Here is a 23172-nt window from a genome sequence, read left to right as displayed (position 1 = left end):
GTATATTAAAAAGGAGATTGAGTAAACTTTCACTGTTAACTTAAAGAAATATGTTTCACAGCTTAAAAAGGCCAACATTATAAATAATTTAATAAATTATTATTATTATTTTATATATATTTTGTTTCTCTATTTTTTATATTATTACTAATTGGATTGAAATATTATTGTTTTGTATTTTTTTTGGCAACTTGATTGTCGTGAAGCATATTATATATGGATCATTGAATAAATTGTACATTGTTGCTTCCTGTTTTTAGGTTATTTATTTGAAAATCATGAATTAAAAATATTTTTTATAACCATATTTTGTTAATATATGTACAAATATAATAACGATTAATATTTTTTATATTTACATGGTAATTATTATTTTATTAATTTATTTTTTAAAAATTATTTTGAGCACTGAGTGCAGATTGTGAGTATGAACTTATGGTGTCGAGATTCGGAACCAGAAGTGAAAATTTTGGTGAATAAAGATCGCGAAAGAAGAAAACAAGATCACAGAGTAGCTTTATTCTTTCTTAGTAATAAAATAAAATAACACAAATTTGAGATTCTCGATCACAGATTCCGTTTCTATAATTAATCGGAAAACTGAAACTTCGAAGTTTGATGAAAAGTTGATGTCGAGAGAGAGAAGAAAAGGTTGGGAAAGACTTTGTCTTCCATGCTAAATTTGAAAATGGTGATGGGAAACGTCGTTGATACAATTAATCCTATACATTATCTAATAGTTTCTGAATGACAAATCAGTAATCCTATGGTCACTTTCACTCATAAATACCTTAATTTATAGCTTGTCCGTTGTTAGTGCTGATTTTTATGCCATCTTTGTGTTTGGAAAAAATTTCATCTTTTTGCATAAAAAAATAAATTTGGTTCGACTACAAAAATACAAGTTTTCATCCTCGATAATATCGGGACCTTCCCAGTTTCAAGTAAAAAATCCTCTCATTCCATCCGTATGAATCATTGTGCAAATGCTCAAACGAGTGGCACGTGCCAAAATCAGATAACACGAGGCTATTAAAGATACAGATGGCCACCCTTACATATACTTCAAATTAATATGGATTATATGTAGTTATTTGGCTCCTATAATTTGATCTTATAAACCGAAAGTTCACCATGACATCTGGCCACCGGGTGATAGATGAGAAGTACGGTAGTAAATGTAAGACAAGGAGTCGAGTTAAAAAAATGCTGGTGTTTTACTACACCCAGATGTAACAACCAATCACCTGATATCTGGAAACAAAAGGAGACAAGAAATCAGAAGAGCTGACAAGATATCTGAATCCTGATCTTAGCATATTCTTGCATGTTAGCATCCCTTTTCTGACATAATTTATGTAAACAGTTCAATCAAGTTAGATATTAGATAGGGATCTACTTCTAAACCTGTACTTCAACTTCCCGAGATTTCTTGCAGTGATTCAAATAGCAATTCAAAACCAGGCAACTTGTCATTGATGGTCAGATCTAAAAGCAAACGATTTGGTGCTCAAGTCATTGAAATTTAATGACCATGATAGCGAAGTTTTCTTTAGCATCATGCTTCACAGTTGTTTGGATGTTGAAAAAAGAAGGAAGTCGCAGAAGAATAATTGAAAAGAATTGCTGCGACCCATTTTTTAACATTTGATCATCAGATGAAATTAAAGTGCAGTACCTTCTCATGGGCTTACACTCTAAGAATACGCGCCAACTTGTAGACCTGCATAAGGGAAAAGTATGCAATATTTTACTTAGTGGGAACAAGATAGAACAATCCTCAAATCATTATGTATCAGATGCACGTATAATATTCACTGTTATCTTTTTGAATAAGAAGTTTCTCTGTGTCTTTCAAAAAGGAAAGAGATCAATTATCAATATCTCACAAGAGCACTGACCTGCGCAGTTCTACTTGGCAGTGGTACTTCCAAGCAAAATCTGGCGCCATCAGTTCTGTAAGGACAATTCAATTGCAAAGCATCGATAAAAAGACAGATTAGATGCAGCAAACATGCGGCATTCAACACGTGACTCCAAAGTGAAGGAAGGCAGATATGAGACAAAACAAGCCGTGACTTACCTTCTGCTTATGGTTCTTTGAGTATATCGATCCAGATGAATCAATCCTTGGCCACCATAAATCTTTTCATCGGTATTGAGTATTACCTGTTCAAGTTATTCATAAATTATCATAACCATGTCGCTAACATAAACTGACTTCCAGTTATTGGCAAGATCAGCAGAGATGGACATTTTCAAATAATGAACAGTTTGAGGACCGGAAATTAAAACAAGGACGACCAGCATACCCAGTTCATTTCTGGCATGGAGCTAACCAGTAAAGAGATGAAACAGGCAACAGCTCATCGGGTTATACTTTGGTGTTAACAAAACATCGCACATCTTTGAAATTCTCCACTAAAATATTATGTCGTCATAAAGAAAACAATTCCCAAGAAAATTTAGGTACAGATTTTGTTGGCATAGCCCACAATTAACTAGTCCAGTTTCTCCCTCTTTCCTAGATCAATTTTAGAGTGTTTAAATACATTGACTTATTTCTTCTTGGTGCATCAAAGGTGGAATGTTTTATTTCCAATGATTGGCGATATTATGCCAAATTATATTGCCTCATCGGAAATTTTTGGTACAAATTTAGAGGAAGAGAAAAATGTTAATGAGGCATAATAATTCCATAAATTACTATTAATTTATGTTTCATGCAGGTCTTTCTTATCAATGTGTGCGGAGGGTGAGTGTGACGTTGCACGTGCTGATCCCTCTATTCCCCATTTCTTTCAGCAATTAATTATAAGCTATCACAATAACTGCCTTGTGTGCTTGCTTACAGCCTATGCTACGAATGGTAGGATTGCCGTTCAGAAATTTAATCTGTGTATATTTGAAAAAGAGAATGGAGATTTATCCACTCCAACTTTCATTAATGTTCATAAAAATTCTCTCACTATTGCTTCATCGGCATTATTAAATATGCATCCTGCCAGCAAATTTTAAATTTTCTTATTGACTATATAAGCTGAACCAAACACTATTCAAATAAAAAGATTCAAGCAACTTGCAAAATTTCCTTTCAACACGATTTCCAAAAATCTTTCAAAAAGTACTCTCAAACATATACTCATCATATACATGTAATCTTTCTGTAGCCATAAAATCTTTAGCTAAAAAATTACACAAATGTTAACTATTTGTTCTATAAGCTTTACATATTTGTATGTGTAAATTACATTCACTCGCAGTTTACATTATTTAAGGAGACTTAACATTTGAAAATCACAAGGACTAACATCCCACTAAAGTATATTTGTACTTTATGTACATATTTTATGCTTTTTTTATTATTTGAAATTGAAATAAAGACAACTACAAAATTTACAATGTGCCAATTTTCACTCTAGCATGCGAGGATAAAATAATTAATTAAACAATTTTCATACAAATTTTGGGTCGATGTATTGATTGAGCTAATATAATAGTTCTATATATTGTTCGACAATTAAACAATAGTTTGTTCACTAAAAAAATATCAATTCAAAATAGAAATAAATTTGCACCAATTACACCATTTGCAATAACTAATCAATCAATAGTTTGTATATTAAACATTATTTTAGTCCATTAAATGGTGATAATATCAACGAAAATAGAGAACAAATTTAAACTGAAACTTATTAGTGCGGGTAAGAATAATCAGACTAAACTGCAGCGTCACTTACTTGATACTCGCCGGCTTCTTCAACACCTACATTGTATCTGTCATAAGAATTTATGGGATGGAAGTTGAAGACTAAGAGAAAAGGACCTCGTAAATAAGATATCACCTAGAACACAAGGAGGTGTGTCAGGTATAAATGCATTTGAGATAAAAATGTAATATGATTCTTAAAGCCATATCTATCAAATAATAAAAATACACTTAATAACGGCCATATGAGAACACGAAAACAGGTCAATTGTGGCAACGTTGATTCCCCAAAGGATCATCATAATTGGACGTATGTTATTATTGGCTTGTTTTGAAAGTTGGTTAGTTTCCTTATTTTCTTTTGTGGATATTCTGGTGCTTTTGTTTATATCTTCTAAGATTGAGATTTGTTTCTCTTGAGTTCAATTTTGTTGAGAATATATGCCTTATAGTGTGAAATATATAAATATCCTATGTATCTATTCTTTATCTTGAGATTTGACGATGATTATCTTGAATCGTATATCCCATATTTTAGAAAAAGGTATACGTGGTTGTTTAGATTAGGTTAATGAATGGTTAATGGAAAAGTGAGTAAGTTCATTGGTGTTAATCTTTAAATTCCATATTTGATAAAAGATAAAATTATTGACGAGATTTTATTGAAGATACAGGCGTGAATAGTGTGTATATTATGTTGTGAACTTGTTAGTTGGGTTGTGTGCGAAAATAAGGAGTAAAAGTTAAACAATTCATTCTGTGCCGGAACAAGATGTAACAAGGTTATGTTAGTACCACCATTTTCATTCTGATTTTGAGATTTTCAATTGTTGTTGGTGCACGTACCACCGAAGCTTTGTGAATTACTGCAAAGGAGAGGAAATAATTGTTCTTGGTGAGAATGAGTCGCGGTGTCGAAGGGAGTTAGATTGGAACAAGGCCAAAGTTTAGTGGTGTTCACCAAGTGACGTCTACTAAACGTGTTCATCATAAAAGTGTCATATAAAAAGAGAGAGTCTTTTATATTGTTTAAATATTTGTATGATTGCAACTTTTGAAATTTAGTGGATTTTACTTGATATCTAGGTGTGGGTCTTTTGACCAAACTACATTAAAGTCCTAGTGTTTTTGTTTTCATATTTTATTATTTATTTACTCAATAATAAATAACGGTAAAGAATAAGTCACTAATACTACAAAATAACACAATTCAAGATCATATTTCAGTTTCATGATCTGAAGTCACCCATATACAAGATGGTAAAATTAGAGTTAATTCTAATGTGGCCATTTACCAACGAAACAATAGTTTATGATGACAATAAGATATAAAGGATTACTTGCATTCTGGAAACTCATGCGGTACAGTTTAGTGGGGAAGCCCAAGACAGTACAGTAGTAGTGCTGCCTGCTTTATGGAAAATCAGGGCACCCACTTTTTCAGAAAGCCAAACAACAATTCGTGAAAAATTACATAATCAAGAAGGAATAATATCAGAAACTGACAATTTTGTCCCTCCCTTTGTCTTTTCTGCTGATTTAATCAAAAAACCAGAATGATCATATCCCAATAATTTGACGAAGCATTGGATGGCTAAAAATAACCGAGTAGTCTATAAATTATCGCTTAATATGTCTGTAAGGCCTACATTCAGTATGCTAGTTCATATAATGACAATAGATACTATAGACAATAGATACTATAGTCAAGCCACAAAGAGACTCTTATCCGTAGAGCATGATATATTTGAAATAATTTGACAAAGGAAACCGAAAAGAAAAAATAATTAGAGGTGAGAATATGTTTTCATATGTTGGATACATGTTTTTTTTTTTTTTTTGGATTATTCCGTTAAAAAGGATACTCTTAGCACACTTGGAGAGAAACTAGAGGAAGAATTCAAGAAACTTGATGCGTACATACATAAACCCTCTAATTATATGACAAAAAACATTATCAGTTCGTCTTCATGAATTTACATTGGCTGGAGAGCGCCAGAAACAAACAAAAGAATCATATGCATTAAAACCAGAATGTTTTTTTACCATGGTAGTGTCATTGACATGATGGACATTGGGAAGGCCCCTTGAACCTCTTAAAAGTATTCTTTCATTGGCATCCAGTTTCATCATATCCTAAAAGGAGAACGCACAAGAATCTCACAGGTTAATAATGGATCAGCTAACCTGATACTTTAAGATCCCAGAAACTCCATCTCTTTCATTCATTAAACAATAAAAGCATGAACATAAGCAGGTGTTGATATCCCAAATGAAATTTTATCAAATGGAACCAGGCAAAACCAAATAGGGTACTCGTAAATAATTAGTCATAGCTAATGTAGAATAATATCTCCCCACAATTACTCTCGGACATGCAGCAAGGAGCTTCTGAATATCAACATAAACTAATTCGATCCGAATTTGAATTTGGTCTAAATCCAACCAATTAATGGCCCTAATCATTTGCTGAAGAAAACTTCAAATTGGGACACGGTTATAAAAATCACATAAAAGGATGTTAAATAAATTGAATATCATAATAACTTATTTCCAACTCACCTTATCAAATGCAAACATTTTTTTGTGAATTTCATCCGCCAAAAGATCCCAGCACCGATTAGCCAGTGAGTAGGAATAATTGTTGCTTGTCATTGGAAACTCGACCCTCTGAAATAGAAAAAATTAGATTTTGAAATTCACATCACATAAATGTACCACAAACACAATTCACCTTTGGATGTCCGAATTCATTGCCCATAAAATTTAGGTATGCTGGACCACCAATTGTGAAGGTAATTAATCTGATCATCTGGATGACAAAAAAATCATGATAAATACGGCATTTACCATATACATAGAAAAGTAGCTGAATAGTAACTAAATGGAGTCGAGATAGATGTAATGGAAGTGAAACAACCCTTCTTGACATTGATTATTTTAATTAACTTAAAAAAATGCACCATGACAATTAGAAACCCAGGTGGTATAACATGCAGAAGTTCTTCAAAAAAATATAAGCTATTTTCTGTATTCAGCTTCCTCTCGACTCAGAAAATTGTAAAAGTAGATGGACATCAAGGCATTCAAAAAAGGGCTAGTAGATGCAAATATGAGGCTTCAATTCATATGATACAACAAACGATAATCACGAGTACCTTGTGCAATGACAAACCTCTAAGAATTGACTCTTCCGTGTTAGCTGATCCAAAAAGTATTTCTGCAAATGAACGGCCACCAGAAATAGACTGGTGGTCAATGAATGTGTTGATTAAAATGATTGAGCAACTACTTGAGTTCCAAGAAAAGAGGAAAATTTATGGGTGTAACAAGATGGGATTTATGCATTTGTTTGAGTGTGTGCGTGTGTGAGAGAGAGAGAGGTGGATATGTTTGATCATTTAGATCACCTGGTTGTGATTTTCGGCATACAGAAGCATCTTGCTGACAGTGTTTCTATTGCCAATCAATGTGTTCACAAGCTACACAATAATAAGCAACAAAATATAGTTTCAACGTTGTAGATGGAGAAAATAAATCTTCATATGTTGACTGAAGCAACCTTACTCATACTCCATTCGTTGTCAGGAACTTTCTCGAGGAGTGACAACCACATCTCCGATGCAGATAGATTAACAAAATAATCAAATCCTAGTCCACCTTGAGAAGTTGACTCGCAAAGCCCAGGATAAAGTGTTGCCTAAGCAGGTAAAGCTAACAAGTTACCACAAAGGAATTGCGTAAAAACAATTGAAGCCAAAAATATGTGTACAAGAATAATATTTATTTATTATTTAGATTTGATTAGATTTAGGTTATTCTGTTTCCTTAGTTTGTTATTCTGTTTCCTTAGTTGATGGGATCACATCAACTATATATAGTTGGACTGTATATTGTTATTGAAAGATAATAAGAAAAACAGTCTGTATTGCTTCATGGTATCAGAGCCGATCTCAGTACCCTAGCCGCCTCTTTTCTTATTCGTCCGCCAGAAGCCGTCCATAGCCGCCTCTTTTCATTCTTATTAGTATGGCAGCCCTCATCCCTTCTTCGTCCTTAGTCGTTCAGCCATACGCATGAATAAATACGGCACTAACTACGGCATGACATCAAATGCATCTTCCTCGGAAGTCACTTCCTCTGAAGTCAATTCCCCAATCTCCTCCATCCCTGACTTCTCCTCTAATATTGTTACAAACCACAAACTCCATGGTCAGAATTATCTTCAATGGTCACAATCTGTGTTCATGTATATTTGCGGTAGAGGGAAAGATGGACATCTCACGGGTGAATTTGCGGCTCCGCAGACTACGGATCCCAAACATCGATCTTGGAAGATTGATGATCACCTTGTTATGTCTCGGCTGATAAATTCCATGACTACTGAAGTTGGAGACAGTTTCCTACTTCACAAAACAGCCAAGGACATATGGGAAGCGGCACTTGAAACATATTCAAGCACAGAAAGTACCTCTGAACTACTTGAGGTTGAGACGAGACTGTATGATCTTAAACAAGGGGATATGAGCGTTACTCAATACTATAACACTCTCACACGCTACTGGCTGCAACTAGACCTATACGAAGTATATTCTTGGAAGTGTGTTGATGATTCTCCACTGTATAAGAAGATTGTTGAGCAGAAAAGGACAGTTCGATTTCTCCTTGGCCTAAATAGAGACCTAGATGAAGTCAGGGAGAGAGTCATGGGAATCAAGCCATTTCCTAACCTTAGAGAGGCCTTTGCAGAAGTTAGGAGAGAGGAAAGTAGGAAAATGTTGATGTTAACAGAAAGTAAATCCGCAGTGGAAAGCTCGGCTTTATTCACCCACAATTCCTCTCAACCCAATAGGTCTGGCAAGGGACGGCCCTGGTGTGACCATTGCAAGAAACCGGGTCATGTCAAGGCTACTTGCTGGAAATTACACGGCAAACCAGTAGATTGGAAGCCATCCAACACTCGGGTTGAGAGAGAAACCCGTGCAAATAATGCCACCACCATAGAGATTAGTACCGAGGGTAGTCCTTTCACTAGAGAGCAAATAGAGGCACTGCAGAAAATGCTAAACCAAACATTGAGCCCCGGACAACTATCCCACGCACCTGCCGAGTCACACACGGTGCTTCTTGCATACCAAGGTATCATGTCCTACGCTCATATTGTCAAAAATAAATCCTTGCAGCCATGGATAATCGACTCAGGGGCCTCAGATCACATGACTGGAGACTCCAGCCTCCTAAAAAAATTATCAGCCATGCACGAATAATTCTGGAGTCCAAATAGCTGATGGCTCTTTATCACCTGTGGCAGGAATAGGATCAATTCAATTGACAAAGGACCTTCAACTTTCTTATGTTCTTTATGTTCAAAAATTGAATTGTAATTTGATTTCTATCAGCCAACTTACGCGGGATCTTAACTGTGTAACTAAGTTCTATTCCAATCTTTGTGATTTTCAGGCAGTGGATTCGGGGAAGGTGATTGGCAGTGCTGAGATGCATGATGGCCTGTATTTGCTCAAAGGAAATAATCTCCTCAGTAGACAAGTTCACTCACCGGGCCTTGGTCCTACATCAAATTCAGTCAAGTGTTTCCCAAATTCTGTGTCTTTTTCTAATTTAGCGTCTGTTGAAAGCCAAGTTATGTTATGGCATCTTCGCCTTGGTCATCCTAACTTTGATTATATAGGAAAGTTGTTTCCCCATCTATTCATTGATAAAAGTTCAAGCGTTTACCAATGTGAATTTTGTCAACTTGCTAAACATACAAGAAGTATCTATCCAAGCTTACAATACAAACCTTCATCTCTATTCTCTATAATTCATAGTGATATCTGAGGACCCGCACGCGTCAAGAATATTAATAGGGCTAGGTGGTTTGTTACATTCATAGATGATCACACAAGAATTACTTGGACCTTTCTCATGAAGGAAAAATCAGAAACATCCATGATCTTCCAAACCTTTCACTCCATGATATCCACCCAATTCCAGAGCAAGATCAAAGTTCTTAAGACTGATAATGCTAAGGATTACTTCAACTCTGTCCTTGGATCTTATTTTTCCAAACACGGTATCATTCACATAAGTTCTTGTGTGGATACCCCACAACAAAATGGAGTGGCGGAAAGGAAAAATAGACACTTACTCGAAGTTGCCCGTGCTATCATGTTCACCAACAATGTCCCTAAGTATTTATGGGGAGAAGCCATTCTTACTGCAACTTACCTCATCAATAGGATGCCAAGCCGGGTCTTAAAATTTCAAACCCCGCGTAAGACACTTCTCAATGCATATCCTCACATTCAGTCCTTTTCTTCAGATCTACCACTCAAAATCTTTGGATGTTCTTCCTTTGTTCACATTCACCAACATCATCGCACTAAATTCGATCCAAGATCTCTAAAGTGTATATTTATTGGATACTCCTCCAACCAAAAAGGTTACAAGTGTTACTCTCCAATCACTCGAAGAGTATACAACACCATGAATGTAACATTCTTTGAGCATCAGCCCTACTTCTCCAAATCCGACTTTCAGGGGGAAACCCGGACTTCTGATCCTTTCCTAGATATCAATGATTTACCAGCCCAACAAATACCCGCTCCTGTGTATCTTCTCGAGCCTGAAATAGTTTCAGCACCAGCCCAACAAATGTCCACTTCTGTGTCCATACCTAGGCCTGAAATAGTTCCAACCTTGGCTACTCCTACTACTGAAACTGCTCCACTTGATCTAAAACAACCACAAGTCGACACTCACAACTCCAAACTACGTGTCTATAGAAGGAGAAAACCCATCGAGCATATACAGGACATCATTCCAACTCAGAATTCTCAATCATCAGCACCGGACTCTCCTGCCCATGATGATTATATGATTGATGATTTGGATCAGCCAATCGCCCACCGGAAAGGTGTTAGAGGGTGCACTAATCATTCTATTGAGAAGCATGTTGCCTATGGGAAATTGCTGCCTGCATACAGAACATTTATTTCAACTCTTGACAGCATACAAGTGCCTAATTCTGTACAGGAAGCTCTAAGGATTCCAGCATGGAAGAAAGCAGTTGAAGAGGAGTTTAAGGCTTTAGAAATGAACAATACATGGACTCTTGTAGAGCTGCCACATGGCAAAAACCCAGTTGGTTGTAAGTGGGTATTCACAGTAAAATACAAAGCAAATGGCAGTGTTGAAAGATTCAAGGCTAGACTTGTGGCCAAAGGTTTCACGCAGTCATATGGGATTGACTACCAGGAGACATTTGCTCCAGTTGCCAAACTCAACACAGTTCGAGCTTTACTCTCTCTTGCAGTGAATCTGGATTGGCCTCTTCACCAACTTGATGTAAAAAATGCCTTTCTGAATGGGGATTTAGAAGAAGAAGTTTATATGACTATCCCTCCAGAAATGGAAACCAAGTCAAACAGCAGGTTAATATGTAAACTTAAAAAGTCCTTGTATGGCCTGAAGCAGTCACCACGAGCTTGGTTTGATAGGTTTGCTAAGGTTGTAATCGCTAATGAGTATCACCAGTGTCAGGCAGATCATACATTGTTCGTAAAAAGCAAACCAGGAGGGAAAATTGCTATTCTTATAGTATATGTTGATGATATCATACTGACAGGAGATGATTCAGAGGAAATTATCAGTCTCAAAAATATGTTGGCTGCGGAGTTTGATATCAAGGACCTTGGGAACATGAAGTATTTTCTAGGAATGGAAGTGGCTCGGTCCAAAGAAGGAATTATCATATCCCAGAGAAAATATATACTAGATTTGTTAAGTGAAACAGGTTTACTTGGATGCAAACTTGTTGACACGCCTATGGATCCTAATAAGAAGATGATCAGGAGTGAGGACAGCAGCCTTGTGGATAAAGGAAGGTATCAGAGACTAGTTGGTAATGTCATCTATCTATCTCATACTAGACCTGACATTGCATACTCTGTCAGTGTAGTAAGTCAACACATGAATGATCCAAATGAGGATCATATGGAAGCAGTGATTCGAATTTTGAAATACCTGAAGATGACTCCAGGACACGATCTTCTATTTAGAAAGTCTAAAAATCGGGATATAGAAATCTACACCGATACTAGTTGGGCAGGAGAACTAACAGATAGAAGATCAATCACTGGTTATTGTTCATATGTTTGGGGTAACCTTGTGACGTGGAGAAGCAAAAAGCAAGCTATTATTTCTCGCAGTAGTGCTGAATCAGAGTACCGTGCCTTGGCATTAGGAATTTGTGAAGGAATGTGGCTTCAGGCTGTTAAAAGAGCTCAAGGTTCAGACACAAGACAAAGTAAAGATGTTTTGTGACAGTCAAGCTGCCATCAGTATAGCCAAGAATCCTGTCCATCATGACAGAACTAAACATATTGAGATCGATAGGCACTTCATATCAGAGAAGGTGAACAATGGAATTGTTCAACTCGGTTATGTTCCAACACGACAACAGATTGCTGATATTCTCACCAAAGCACTTCCAAAAGCGGCTTTCAATGAATTAAACTTCAAGCTTGGTTTGCATAATATATACAACCCAGCTTGAGGGGGAGTGTAGAAGAATAATATTTATTTATTATTTAGATTTGATTAGATTTAGGTTATTATGTTTACTTAGTTTGTTATTCTGTTTCCTTAGTTATTTAGATTTGATTAGATTTAGGTTATTCTGTTTCCTTAGTTTGTTATTCTGTTTCCTTAGTTGATGAGATCACATCAACTATATATAGTTGGACTGTATATTGTTATTGAAAGATAATAAGAAAAACAGTCTGTATTGCTTCAATATTATATGTAGTATGAGACATGGAGTTTTAGGATCTCCTTTTCTGTGGCACGTGCAAATGGCCTTGAGATCATTAAATATTTCCAGCAAGCAATGGGTACTATTTTTAAGAGTTAAAAAAAAAATAAGCACTCAATTACCTGTATAAGTGATATCTTTCGATAGAACATACTAGTAGCATCCTTGAAAAACTTTATTTATACGAGTGAATAAGTTGATTAACAATATAGATTAAATAACCATATGAGATGCCTGATCATCTGATACTATCGTTTGAAAGCTCATGGCCGTCACATTTTAAAATGCCAGCATAAGTCGGTGTGGAATCCATTGGTTGTTAGTCACTGTCTAACTACAACATCCAAGTCTACAATATTTAAAAGGACACTTAACGGGCTACATCAAGAGTTTGGGGGCCAACCAAATAATGTGGGAGAATCTAATGAGGAAAAATTGACTTAATTGGAGCTCATGGCCACATTACTAAAAGGAGAGCTTAAGCGTGATAAAGCGTGGAGCACGGGAAACCGCAATGATTTGACAAAAGCAAAAAAAAATTGGCCTAACTCATGTATGACTACATTAAGGAAGTGTTTATAAATGCTTAAAAAGTGATTATGAAATTTTCCTTTACAAATTTGCAAACATTTGTAAAGAAAAAGCCCATTATCATATTTTTAAGCATTCACAAACACTATCTAAAAGTGTTTAGTGTAAAAGTTAATATTACCATAACTCTATATGTTACTTAATAAAATAAAATATTGAAAATTTCAGAATAGTTTTTACACAATCTCAAATTTCTCCCACAAATGGTCCTTGGATTCATTTATTTACCCCCAAATAAACCCTTTCCTCATTCAGCGCATTCATTTCCCCCTGAATAAAGCATTGACCCCAAAAAAACCTCTAATTTTATCTATTGATTCGCGTGAGATAAATAAAATTATATAAAAAAATTTAAAAAAAATCTGCTTAAAAAAATTTAAAAAAAATCTGCTTAAGCTCCGATTAAGCACATTTCAGCTTGTGATACTTAATGCTTGCATCAATGCTTCACCACGCCATGCGTTTTTCAGAACATTGGATTGATTCGCTTCACAAATAATAAGTTTAGGCCTTATTAGTGTTGGCCCACTAGTTTATCTATTAATTCGCTATTTTTGCATATATTTTTGGACAAGTTTTATGAGCTAGAATGGATACTATTTAAACCCATATTACATTATTTATGCTAAACCTACATATAATAATGTGGGATGATTTTTGATAGATTAGAGATATATATGTTGATTTGAGCAGGGTTTTTGTCTTTTCTCTTTGTTTCTGTGTGGATCACTTATCCGCTATCTGTAATCATTTGCTTCTAATTAATGAATATAATATAGTTTCCTATCATTTTTTTAATATATCTGTGGAGATCACTTGTCCACTATATGTAAATCATTTGCTTCTAATTAATGATATAATATAGCTTCCTATCAAAAAAATTTAATAGATTCTGATTTTTTTCCTTTTGAAGTTTTTTAATCTATTTTGCGAGCAAATTCTTGAGCACCTTGTAAACAAAAGAATTTATCTAGGTCTTGATCTTGTGGTGTTCAACCAGACTCCTCGTCTTTGAGTCCTTGGAGAAGTGGAGACCTCATTCATTGTCAAATCTTTAATATATAATATTGGATCGGCATAGATCTAATTTTCAAGACCTAGAGTTCGATTGAAGATACGCAGTACTTCCTATAACTTTTTTTTTTGATCGAAAACTAAGATTTATTATAATAGTAATCAAGATTACAAAGTTAGTGGATGAGCGATCCACTAGAACTTTGAAACATGATAGGTATTATTGAGCTTCTCGTCGATACACTCCAAGGTGAAATTGTTGCAATTGCCTTCTCAAATCTTCTTACAATTATATCATCCCAATTTGCAGGTTAGTTCTAGTATTAGCAAGTTCTTAACCCAAGCACACATGACATCCTAGTTTGACAGGAATAACTTGCCATGCAACTAAGCTTAAGGTTTCAATAAGTTTCTGTAAAGCAGAACCGCAGCATGCCTGATCCTCATGAAGTCTACAAATTCGGATAGCATCTGGATAACAGGAAACCTACAACAAGACATATGTAACTGTGCAACTTGTGAATTTTATAAACGGTTAATATCTTTAACTTATTTTAAGAAAAGACGTCTCCAGGAATAAAAGCCCCAACTAGTAAAGCTGTAAATATAGATTAAATAGCAGAGGGCCTCCCTCACGTGGAGCGGCATACTCTTAACTCTTAAGGATGAGTCACACAGTGGACTAGGTTGCCTAATCTCCCTTGGGGTCAGGAAAGTAACTGATGTAGTGTCATGGTAGTACCTACCTAACCTAGCAAAGGTACGTTCAGGAAATTGCTCCTACCAAAACAATCTTTGCAATAAAGAAAGAAGACTTCATTTGATCATATGTCTTAAACTATTTCTTTAGTTGTACTGATGTGAGGACCTTTCTGGACACTAACATTCATCAAACCTTATAAGATAGAGTTGTCCTTTTTTTTCCTTTCCCTTGCATCGTTTAGAACCTAATCTATTCCTTAGTCCTTACCAACCCTACGAAGCTTGTCAATGTTATGACACATTGATTGGAATCTTAGTAAACAGGAAAGACTAGCAAATAAAAAAATTGAAGAAGTTGCTGAGGTACAAAGAGTTTAGTAGTGGTGGGTGTTTCACAAATGTCAATGTAATTTACCCAATATAATATTGATAACGGCTCAAGAGATATGATGACATGACAATCTTTAAAAGGAAAAACATCACCAAGGCATTATAATCACGTAAACTACATACTAAGCTAGAGACAATAGAAGTTTTATCAATAAATATCGCATTTATCGAAGGAAAGTACGTTTTGACATGAAAAGATACTCAGATTTCATAGGCAAGTATAACCACATCTTACATCTTCAGCAATGGTCACTATGTCAGGATGAAGCACATGCAATATCTCATTAGCTAAAATGAGATATAACAACGCATCCTTGTCAACATATTGATTACAATACCTGCAAATGAAAAAAGGTCACCACAAAAGAAAATTGCAAAACATAGAAGTTGCAGACTTTAAACTAAAAACAAGTACATCCAATCGTATATGTGCATAAATATACAATTGTTTTTCGTTGATCTAGTTAAGTTTCAAATGCTAAATAGTGATTGTATACTATCTTATAAGATGAACAATATATTTGTCAAGACGAGATGAGTATTAAAATTGTAACATTTAGGACGAGGCACCATGTACTTGATTTTATTTAATATTTTGTTGAAATTTGAAGGATAGAAAAAAATAAACTGCATTACATCAATCATCAGCCGAAATTACACTTGAATATGGCTCAGGCAAGTAATATTTCGACAAAATTGATAAGTATTCAAAAACCTTACTCCTCCATTTCACCGGTAAACGCTGCAAATCCATTGTGTGTATACATCATTGATGACAGGGAATGAAAATAGAAACCATCTATTTGATACTCCATGATCCACCTGCATATCTCACATCAGCAATAAATAGACCCGTGAAAAATCAAGGTAAAAAAGCATACAGTCACATGACATTTGTCAATAGAATATCAAATCTTATTCAAAAGATATCAACAATTAAAAAAATCAAAATAATAGAGTAAGAGGCACATAAACAACCTTTCAAATTTTAAAGAAATGGTAAGTGTTTAAAAAGTTACCAGTTCAAATTTGAAAGAAGGAAGTGCAATACGTCGTGATCTCCATATTTGAACATTCTTGTTCCCCAAAATTTATGATGACCCCTTTTACCTGTCAAAGTTGGTAAAAATGAATAAAATCTTTACTAGAAAAGTCACACAGGACCAAGCATATATTGATAGAGCTTTAATTTCTTCGTCTTATAGTTATATGTCCAGCTATGGTCTTAAATTGCCACAAAAATACATAATAAGCATCTTTCTTAATAATCATTATGTTTGGTAGTAAGAACACCTTGGTTGCAAGACAAAATCCATCTTCATTCAACATGTTATTTCCCCTTACTGTTATATGCAATGTCATTCACTGAGTTGATATTTCTATCAGTAATACAACGTTGAAGATAATTGATACGGACTTCACCGTGTGTAACATTTTAAGCAACTGCATGAATTTCTTGTCTCACGGTGCATATACAAGGTAAAAACATTTACAAACATAGTAACTGAAATAAATGCCTGTGCTAGCTCAAAGGTGATCAGTCTGAATTTTTACCAGAATGAAAGTAACAGTCATTTGATCCATCAAAAAATGATAATCCAACCATTTCGTCAGCTGCAGCATATGAGTGGACAATATCCAAAACAACACTCAGGCCAAGCCCTACACACAAGGAGAACTATATTTAACACCGCGTAGATAATCAATAGCGGTGGAGAAAATATATCATAGCAATTAAGCTATCAAAAGTTGTTCTCAAAAGAATGAAGGATGTTGGAGATATTTTGTAGATATATCAAATATATTGTAATTATATTCTGATTGTATTATTCTTTAGTTGACTTCCCATAATTGGAAAGTAGAATTAGCAGGATTTGGATGTATCAATTAGGGATTGTCTTGATTAGGATTTATATTTCATTCAACTCTTGTTTCAAAGGACATGTATTGAGCTTAAAGCAGTTGAAAGATAGCCAGAATTAAGGACTGCTAGTCATTAAAAAAAACTTGGCAATTGAATCCAAACATGTATGTGGTATCCAAAATGCTACAGACACATCACCTATGCATCAAACTAAATGATACCGTTATTTTGAAAAGAAAAAACTAGATAAAGCATTAACAGTAATAGATAGACAATGAATTTTTGTCTGGACGAAATAATTTCACACTCCCATGCTTGTCATCCTTTCATTTTTACATATAATCAAGCACTCTCGAAAAAGAAAAGAAAAATGACATGAAATTTTTAAAAAAATTGCAGATGGACGGGTCTGCACAGAAGTGTGAGTGATGATCCCCCTGCTGTTTCCTTGTTGACAATTTACAATCTAACATTTTAAATACATCTAGTTTCAACAGAAAACTTCAGCCATTCCACATTTAGACGAGAAGAGAAGAATAATTTCAACTACATCCTAGGCACTTCATAGAGACGCTTATCAACAGATCTATTTGGATACAATAATGAAGAACTAATGTCATTATCACAGCATTATTCTCAATCCTGAAATACCCAAAATATGATTGTGATAGTGCTTCTCACAAACTGGGCTAACAGGGCTTCTCATAGAAATTGGAGCCAATACCCCAAATTTGTATTACCTACCGCGGTGGTCTAGATGGATGTCACAGACAACATAAGATTTGATTGTAAAAGCATCCAAAATCAGAAAAATCACAATCAAGCACAGATTCTAATTTGTGCATGCATCTCAATGTCCACCTTACTCACATTCAAAAGGTTGAGACATATTTTCCTCACAGCATAAGTACCACCCAGGCAATCTATTCCAAAGTCGACGCAAAATCAAAGAGTGTTACTTGTTAATGCTGACTAAGTTTCGTGTTATTTTTTCTTAATAAAGCCAAACTAACTTAATAAAATTAAGTTGGTTTAAAAGTTACTAAAGAAGTGTAGATGGCAAAAGACCAAGTAAAAGAATAAATTTATGGTCATTTGAAAGCATATGAAAGAACCATGTGCTTCATCCACCAAGTTCTTGAACTCGTCAGGTGTACCAAAACGGCTACTCACGGCATAGAAATTTGTCACCTACATATACGCACAGGGAGAAATCTTGTAAATAACAGTAAGTAATAATGGCAAAAGACAATGTCATGAAGATTTCAAATATATAGAGCATCAAATGCATAATTAAACATGCCTCTCTAAATCAAAGACTAGTAGATGTCATGAAAAGCACTAAATGTCATGAAGATTTCAAATATACATAATCCTCTGTTATTATATTATACTATAACTCTAAATATAATATTTGAAATTTGAAAAATGTGTCGAATAATTTTGTATATGATTTGACATTTAAGGTACAACTGCATTTTCCCAAAACAAAACCAATCACATATTTTATTTTCCCAAGACATTTCTCCAAAATATTTTCTCAGAACTCTTCCACCAAAAGTCTTGAAACAAAACCAAACAAACAGAAAAGCAGTCCTGCCTGTTTTTATGAAAATATATGGCTCATTAGCGTTTGACTGATAATGAATTGAAGGCAAGGTAGTCAACAATTAGTGAGTAAATCATCAAACAAGTCATCAAATTTGCGTGTAGCAAATATCAAAAGTACCTTAATGATTCCATTCAATAAAGTTTAGTATCGCATTTAAATTCAGCTAGGTGGAATTGGGAATGCATTTTCAGTTGTCGGAAAGTAACAGATTTTAAATTTTCGCTTACTCTGTACCCAATGGTGAAATAATCCTTGTGCTCGAGAACACCTATCAATTGGATCACATTATATCCCGCTTCCTTTACATGAGGTAGGACCTATATTGGTGATGAAAAGCGCAATAGCATTTATTGCTCGAGTCTAAACAAAGGGGCACAAACCAATGGCATAACGATGAATTCAATCGAAAAATTAGAGGAAATTGAAAGCGATAACGAGTTACATTCTTAGTGAACTCAGAAAACGTAGCAACTTTGGGCTCCTGTCCGCTGATCCCAACATGACATTCATATACACGCAACGACTTTGGCTTTGGGGGATGCTTATGTTTCCATCTGTAGGCACTTTCAGGAGGTGGTTCCCAATGCACGGCAAAAGTTTCATTGCTGTTTGTTTCTGCAAATTGGAAACAAGAGTTCAGATATGAGAATGTTGTGAGACGAAATCAGAAATCAAATATAAAGCACATACTGATTCAAGGAAGAAGAACCCATCTGGAAACATCAAATCATTTACGACAGAAGAATTAGCTTGTGTTTTTCGTACAAGCTGATGGGTTCGTAAATATGTAAAGTTCCTTGTGTAATTGTGTTTAACACATTGTAAAATGATTTTCTAGAAGATAAGGAGGAGGAGCAAATGGAAATATCATATTTCCTGGTTTTGTTGGAGGAAAACAGGCACGAAGTCAACCAATATTTTCCAACAAAAAAATCTACGAGGAGAAAGCTAGTACAAATCAGTCATAGCAACTCCAGATCAAAGACAAGAAAAAATAAAAAAATTGGAAAGAAATTGTGGCTTGGGTATGAATGTTATTCACATTATTTGATATTTCTTATTTAGCAAAGAATAAATCGGTGGGTAACATAAGGAAGTTCAAGAGTTGTTCACTTAATCTTGTCATGCTCAAGTTAGTCAAGTACACGTGTATTAACAAAAGGATCGTGAGAAACAAGTACCGTGAGCTTTTTTCATTTTAAGCCACTATTTCATTCACTATAATCCTGCCAAAATAAGAAGAGGAGGAGGAATAAGCAGAATAAAAAAGATGCAGGATTAGCTTTGTATACTCTTAGCAGTACTCAATAAGCTTGCGAGGAGGTTTGGAGAACAACGTTATCTCTTCCAAATAACACAAGAAAATGGTGGAGCATTTCTAACAGTAAGTAGCAAAATGGAAACTAAACCTGCTAGTTTGGCACCAAGACTTGTTTGATGATGTAGAAATAAAATGGCAAAGCAAAAAACAAATTTCCAAGAAAAACAAGGACACCTGGGATCACATATGTTGCCCAAGCAGGAATTCGCTCTAAAGGTCCCATAGGAGTGTTGAGATAAACTCTGTACTTGCTTCCATGAGGGATCCCAGGTATATATTTCTCTAACCAAGCTTTCCTTCCTTTTCGAATCTCTAACCAATAAGCAATAGGAGGCTTCTTGGCACGAAATTTCTCTCTCCAAACAGGATCACTTACAACATCAAAAATATCATGTTCTTGTCCATCATCAATCACATCAAAAGTTGGTATATCGCTTGGTGGATCATCTTTGTGCTGCTCTTTCCAGGCTTTATATCTAGTGTGTGGATCTGCTATTTCTTCTAGTTCCTCTTCTGTTTGCGGACCATTAGGCCCAAACATTTGCTCATACAACTTAGCTGCAAGTTCATAGCGTGATTTTATAAAGCGATCCTCACCTGGTTCCCAGTACTCGTCATTCATTTTCTTAAATACTTCTTCAGCTGTGACACCACTGTCACCTTTATCATAATCATCCACGTAATTGTATTGTTGAAAATACAGTTCATCTGGCTCTTCTCCGTCCCTTACTTTATCTTCAAGAATTATAAACCAGTACCCATAATCATCATGGCCAAGATGGCCCTCCCTTGAACAATTCTCTGTCGGTGACCAGTCATTGAAATCTCCAACCAGAGAACAATAGCGAGCACCTGGTTCCAAAAGTTGAACATATTATTTTGAACAAAAAATGAATAGAGAATGACACTTTGCATCACTTAATCATCTTTTATGCTGCTAAATCCGTAAATGAGTTGATCGGCATTTTTACATAAGCTATACACAAAGTTTACTGATCTCAAATCAAGATTTATTTTGATATGTCAAACAAAGGGAAAATCGCTGATAGATTTTGTCAATTCTTTACTTGCCGTATTCAAAATCAAGGGAACACTCTTAATCGTCAATATCATACTGTATAATCAATTTATCTTGTGAAAATGATATTAAACCTGGAGCCCAATCCATGTAATCCACACGGTGCTGAACATTCCGATGCATGCCCAGTATCTCGAACCTATAAAACATTCTTCAATAAATTCCGACAAGAGGCAAACTGAAACAAATAAAGATTGCATTCCAACTCCCAAGTAGACTACTTGACAGATGATCCCGAGTGCAACTTTTTTTTTTACATCTGCAGGTACATCTAACTTCTGAATAAGATACTGAACGATAAAGCATGACTGCCGACCTATTTACAGTAATTGTGGATCATAGCTGCATTCAATTCATACAATCCTGAAGGCACCTCTAATATAAAATTCAAGGGGTGATTGGGGAAAAGACTAACCCAGAAGCCAGCTCTTTCAGATTAAGATGGCGATTAAAAATTTCGCCTTTTAAGTCCTTCAAAGCTTTATGCCTGCAATTTCATTCAACAGGAAGCCATTAATCATCCGCCATCATGTTGCTTAAAAGTTATCATATATTCTTTTAACACTAGGAACCAGTCTACAGCTAAACGCAGATTAAGGTATAATTAAATCTTCACTTCCATCACACTAAACCATAATGGGGAAATTCCAACAAAAACAAATATCTATATTCAATGCCTTGAATCACCTTTCCCGAAGGAATTGGGCGAGTTCTCTGTTCGTAATGCCCTGTTTTGCAAGGAATCCAACAGGGTCAATTCCGTCTTCTTTATCAGTATCTGGCTGCTGGGTTTTCTTACGCGGTCTCTGCGAGCGTTGGGGCTGCGACTGAGGGACATCCGTGGCGGAGCATTTGCATTTGTTTATGTTGGTTTTGCGGCTGGAAAGGAGCACAGCAGGGCCACCGCTGTTGCTTCGGGTAAAATTTCTCTTTAGAAAGGAAAAATTCGTAGGGAGAGGATAGATTTGAGCTGGGTATATCGAGGAAAACATTGAAACTCGGAAATCTGGCTGTTCCTGCGAGCGAGGGGCTTGGTTTTGAAGTGTGGATTGTTGGATAAGGACCGCGGGGTTTAACAAAACCTCTTCACTGCCAATTTTCCATAAATTTATTGTCGTAATAATAATAATTGGGCTTTCAATTTTATTTTTTGGTCGTTAATTGTTGGAGGTAAATTGCCCTAAAATTCTCGAATCAAATCCGCTTCGCATCAAACTCGTTTCGTTTAAGATGGCTAAACTCGATCAAATTGTCGGCAAAGTTAATTGGATGATTTGGTCAACAAAATTAAATGAGGTGGAAACAAACATTTTGAACACGTTTGTTAGGCAGCAGTTGGCAAAGTTGACGAGTAAAATTCAGACAGAAAAAACGCGTTTTCACAAAGGACAAAAAACTCTTTAAATAGAGTTATCTCCGCTCATTCTAAAATTATCTATTTTTCGAATTTTCTCCTATCTTATAATGTTTAAGTTATCAGTTCTATAACATGTATATCAGATTCGTGGGTTTAACTCGAATCGGAGTCATCTAGTTTTTGGGATAAGACCGGGTTGAAAAGAAGGTGGGGGTGTATCCTAGGTTTGACCAAACAGTTTCCGTTGTCTTCTAGGTGAAATTTCATGAATTAAGACTGAATATAATCAAGTTTAAATTTTAATGATGCATGTATTTTCTGTTTTTGAATTATGAGTAATGTTTAATATTATTGTATTTAATGGTATATCACGTTTCGAAAAAGTTTTATATTCTATATTTTGTATTTTGATGTGATTTTTTTGATTACTTTATGTTTTATGTTGCATAAATGGAAGGGAAAAAATGATTGATGTGGTTGAGGGTTGTAGAAGCAAAGATTCTCGTTCATGGTGTTTTCCAACATTTGTTTAGAAATGTGTTGAATGAAGTTTTGTCAAAACTCAGCGCTAAGTAAAATACATGGTTTACCGAACTGGGAAATACATTCAGAGTTAGTATTGGTATTTTGTATACTTTTTAGCTTTGATATGTTGTTGAATAACATGCTTTATAGAAGTTTGGGTCTTTTGTAATATGTACGAGTCGCAATTAATATTA

General features: G+C 35.2%; 1 protein-coding gene across 2 annotated transcripts; it reads right to left on the bottom strand.

Annotated features, from left to right (window-relative positions):
* Positions 1–823: 823 nt before the first annotated feature.
* Positions 824–22197, bottom strand: LOC142523402 (1,4-alpha-glucan-branching enzyme 3, chloroplastic/amyloplastic). Of its 2 annotated transcripts, none has more exons than XM_075627185.1 (22): positions 21784–22197; positions 21512–21583; positions 21171–21235; positions 20193–20870; positions 19140–19312; positions 18925–19014; positions 18201–18276; positions 16776–16883; positions 16241–16331; positions 15942–16043; positions 15457–15559; positions 7272–7409; positions 7120–7191; positions 6868–6957; positions 6444–6521; positions 6272–6379; positions 5756–5845; positions 3741–3845; positions 2084–2169; positions 1902–1956; positions 1679–1723; positions 824–1344 (listed from the first exon to the last, which is right to left on the bottom strand). In XM_075627185.1, the coding sequence occupies exons 1-21, from the start codon at positions 22086–22088 to the stop codon at positions 1691–1693; spliced, it is 2718 nt and encodes a 905-aa protein (XP_075483300.1). In that variant the 5' UTR covers positions 22089–22197; the 3' UTR covers positions 824–1344; positions 1679–1690. The 2 variants fall into 2 exon arrangements, with proteins under 2 accessions (XP_075483300.1, XP_075483299.1); XM_075627184.1 differs by having other exon boundaries at positions 824–1254.
* Between the last annotated feature and the right edge of the window lie 975 nt (positions 22198–23172).

The sequence above is a fragment of the Primulina tabacum genome, chromosome 13, assembly GCF_025594145.1.
Source record: "Primulina tabacum isolate GXHZ01 chromosome 13, ASM2559414v2, whole genome shotgun sequence".
Classification (NCBI taxonomy): Eukaryota; Viridiplantae; Streptophyta; class Magnoliopsida; order Lamiales; family Gesneriaceae; genus Primulina; species Primulina tabacum.
The sequence above is the reverse complement of the archived record's forward strand: the minus strand, read 5'-3'. Positions and strand labels throughout refer to the sequence as shown.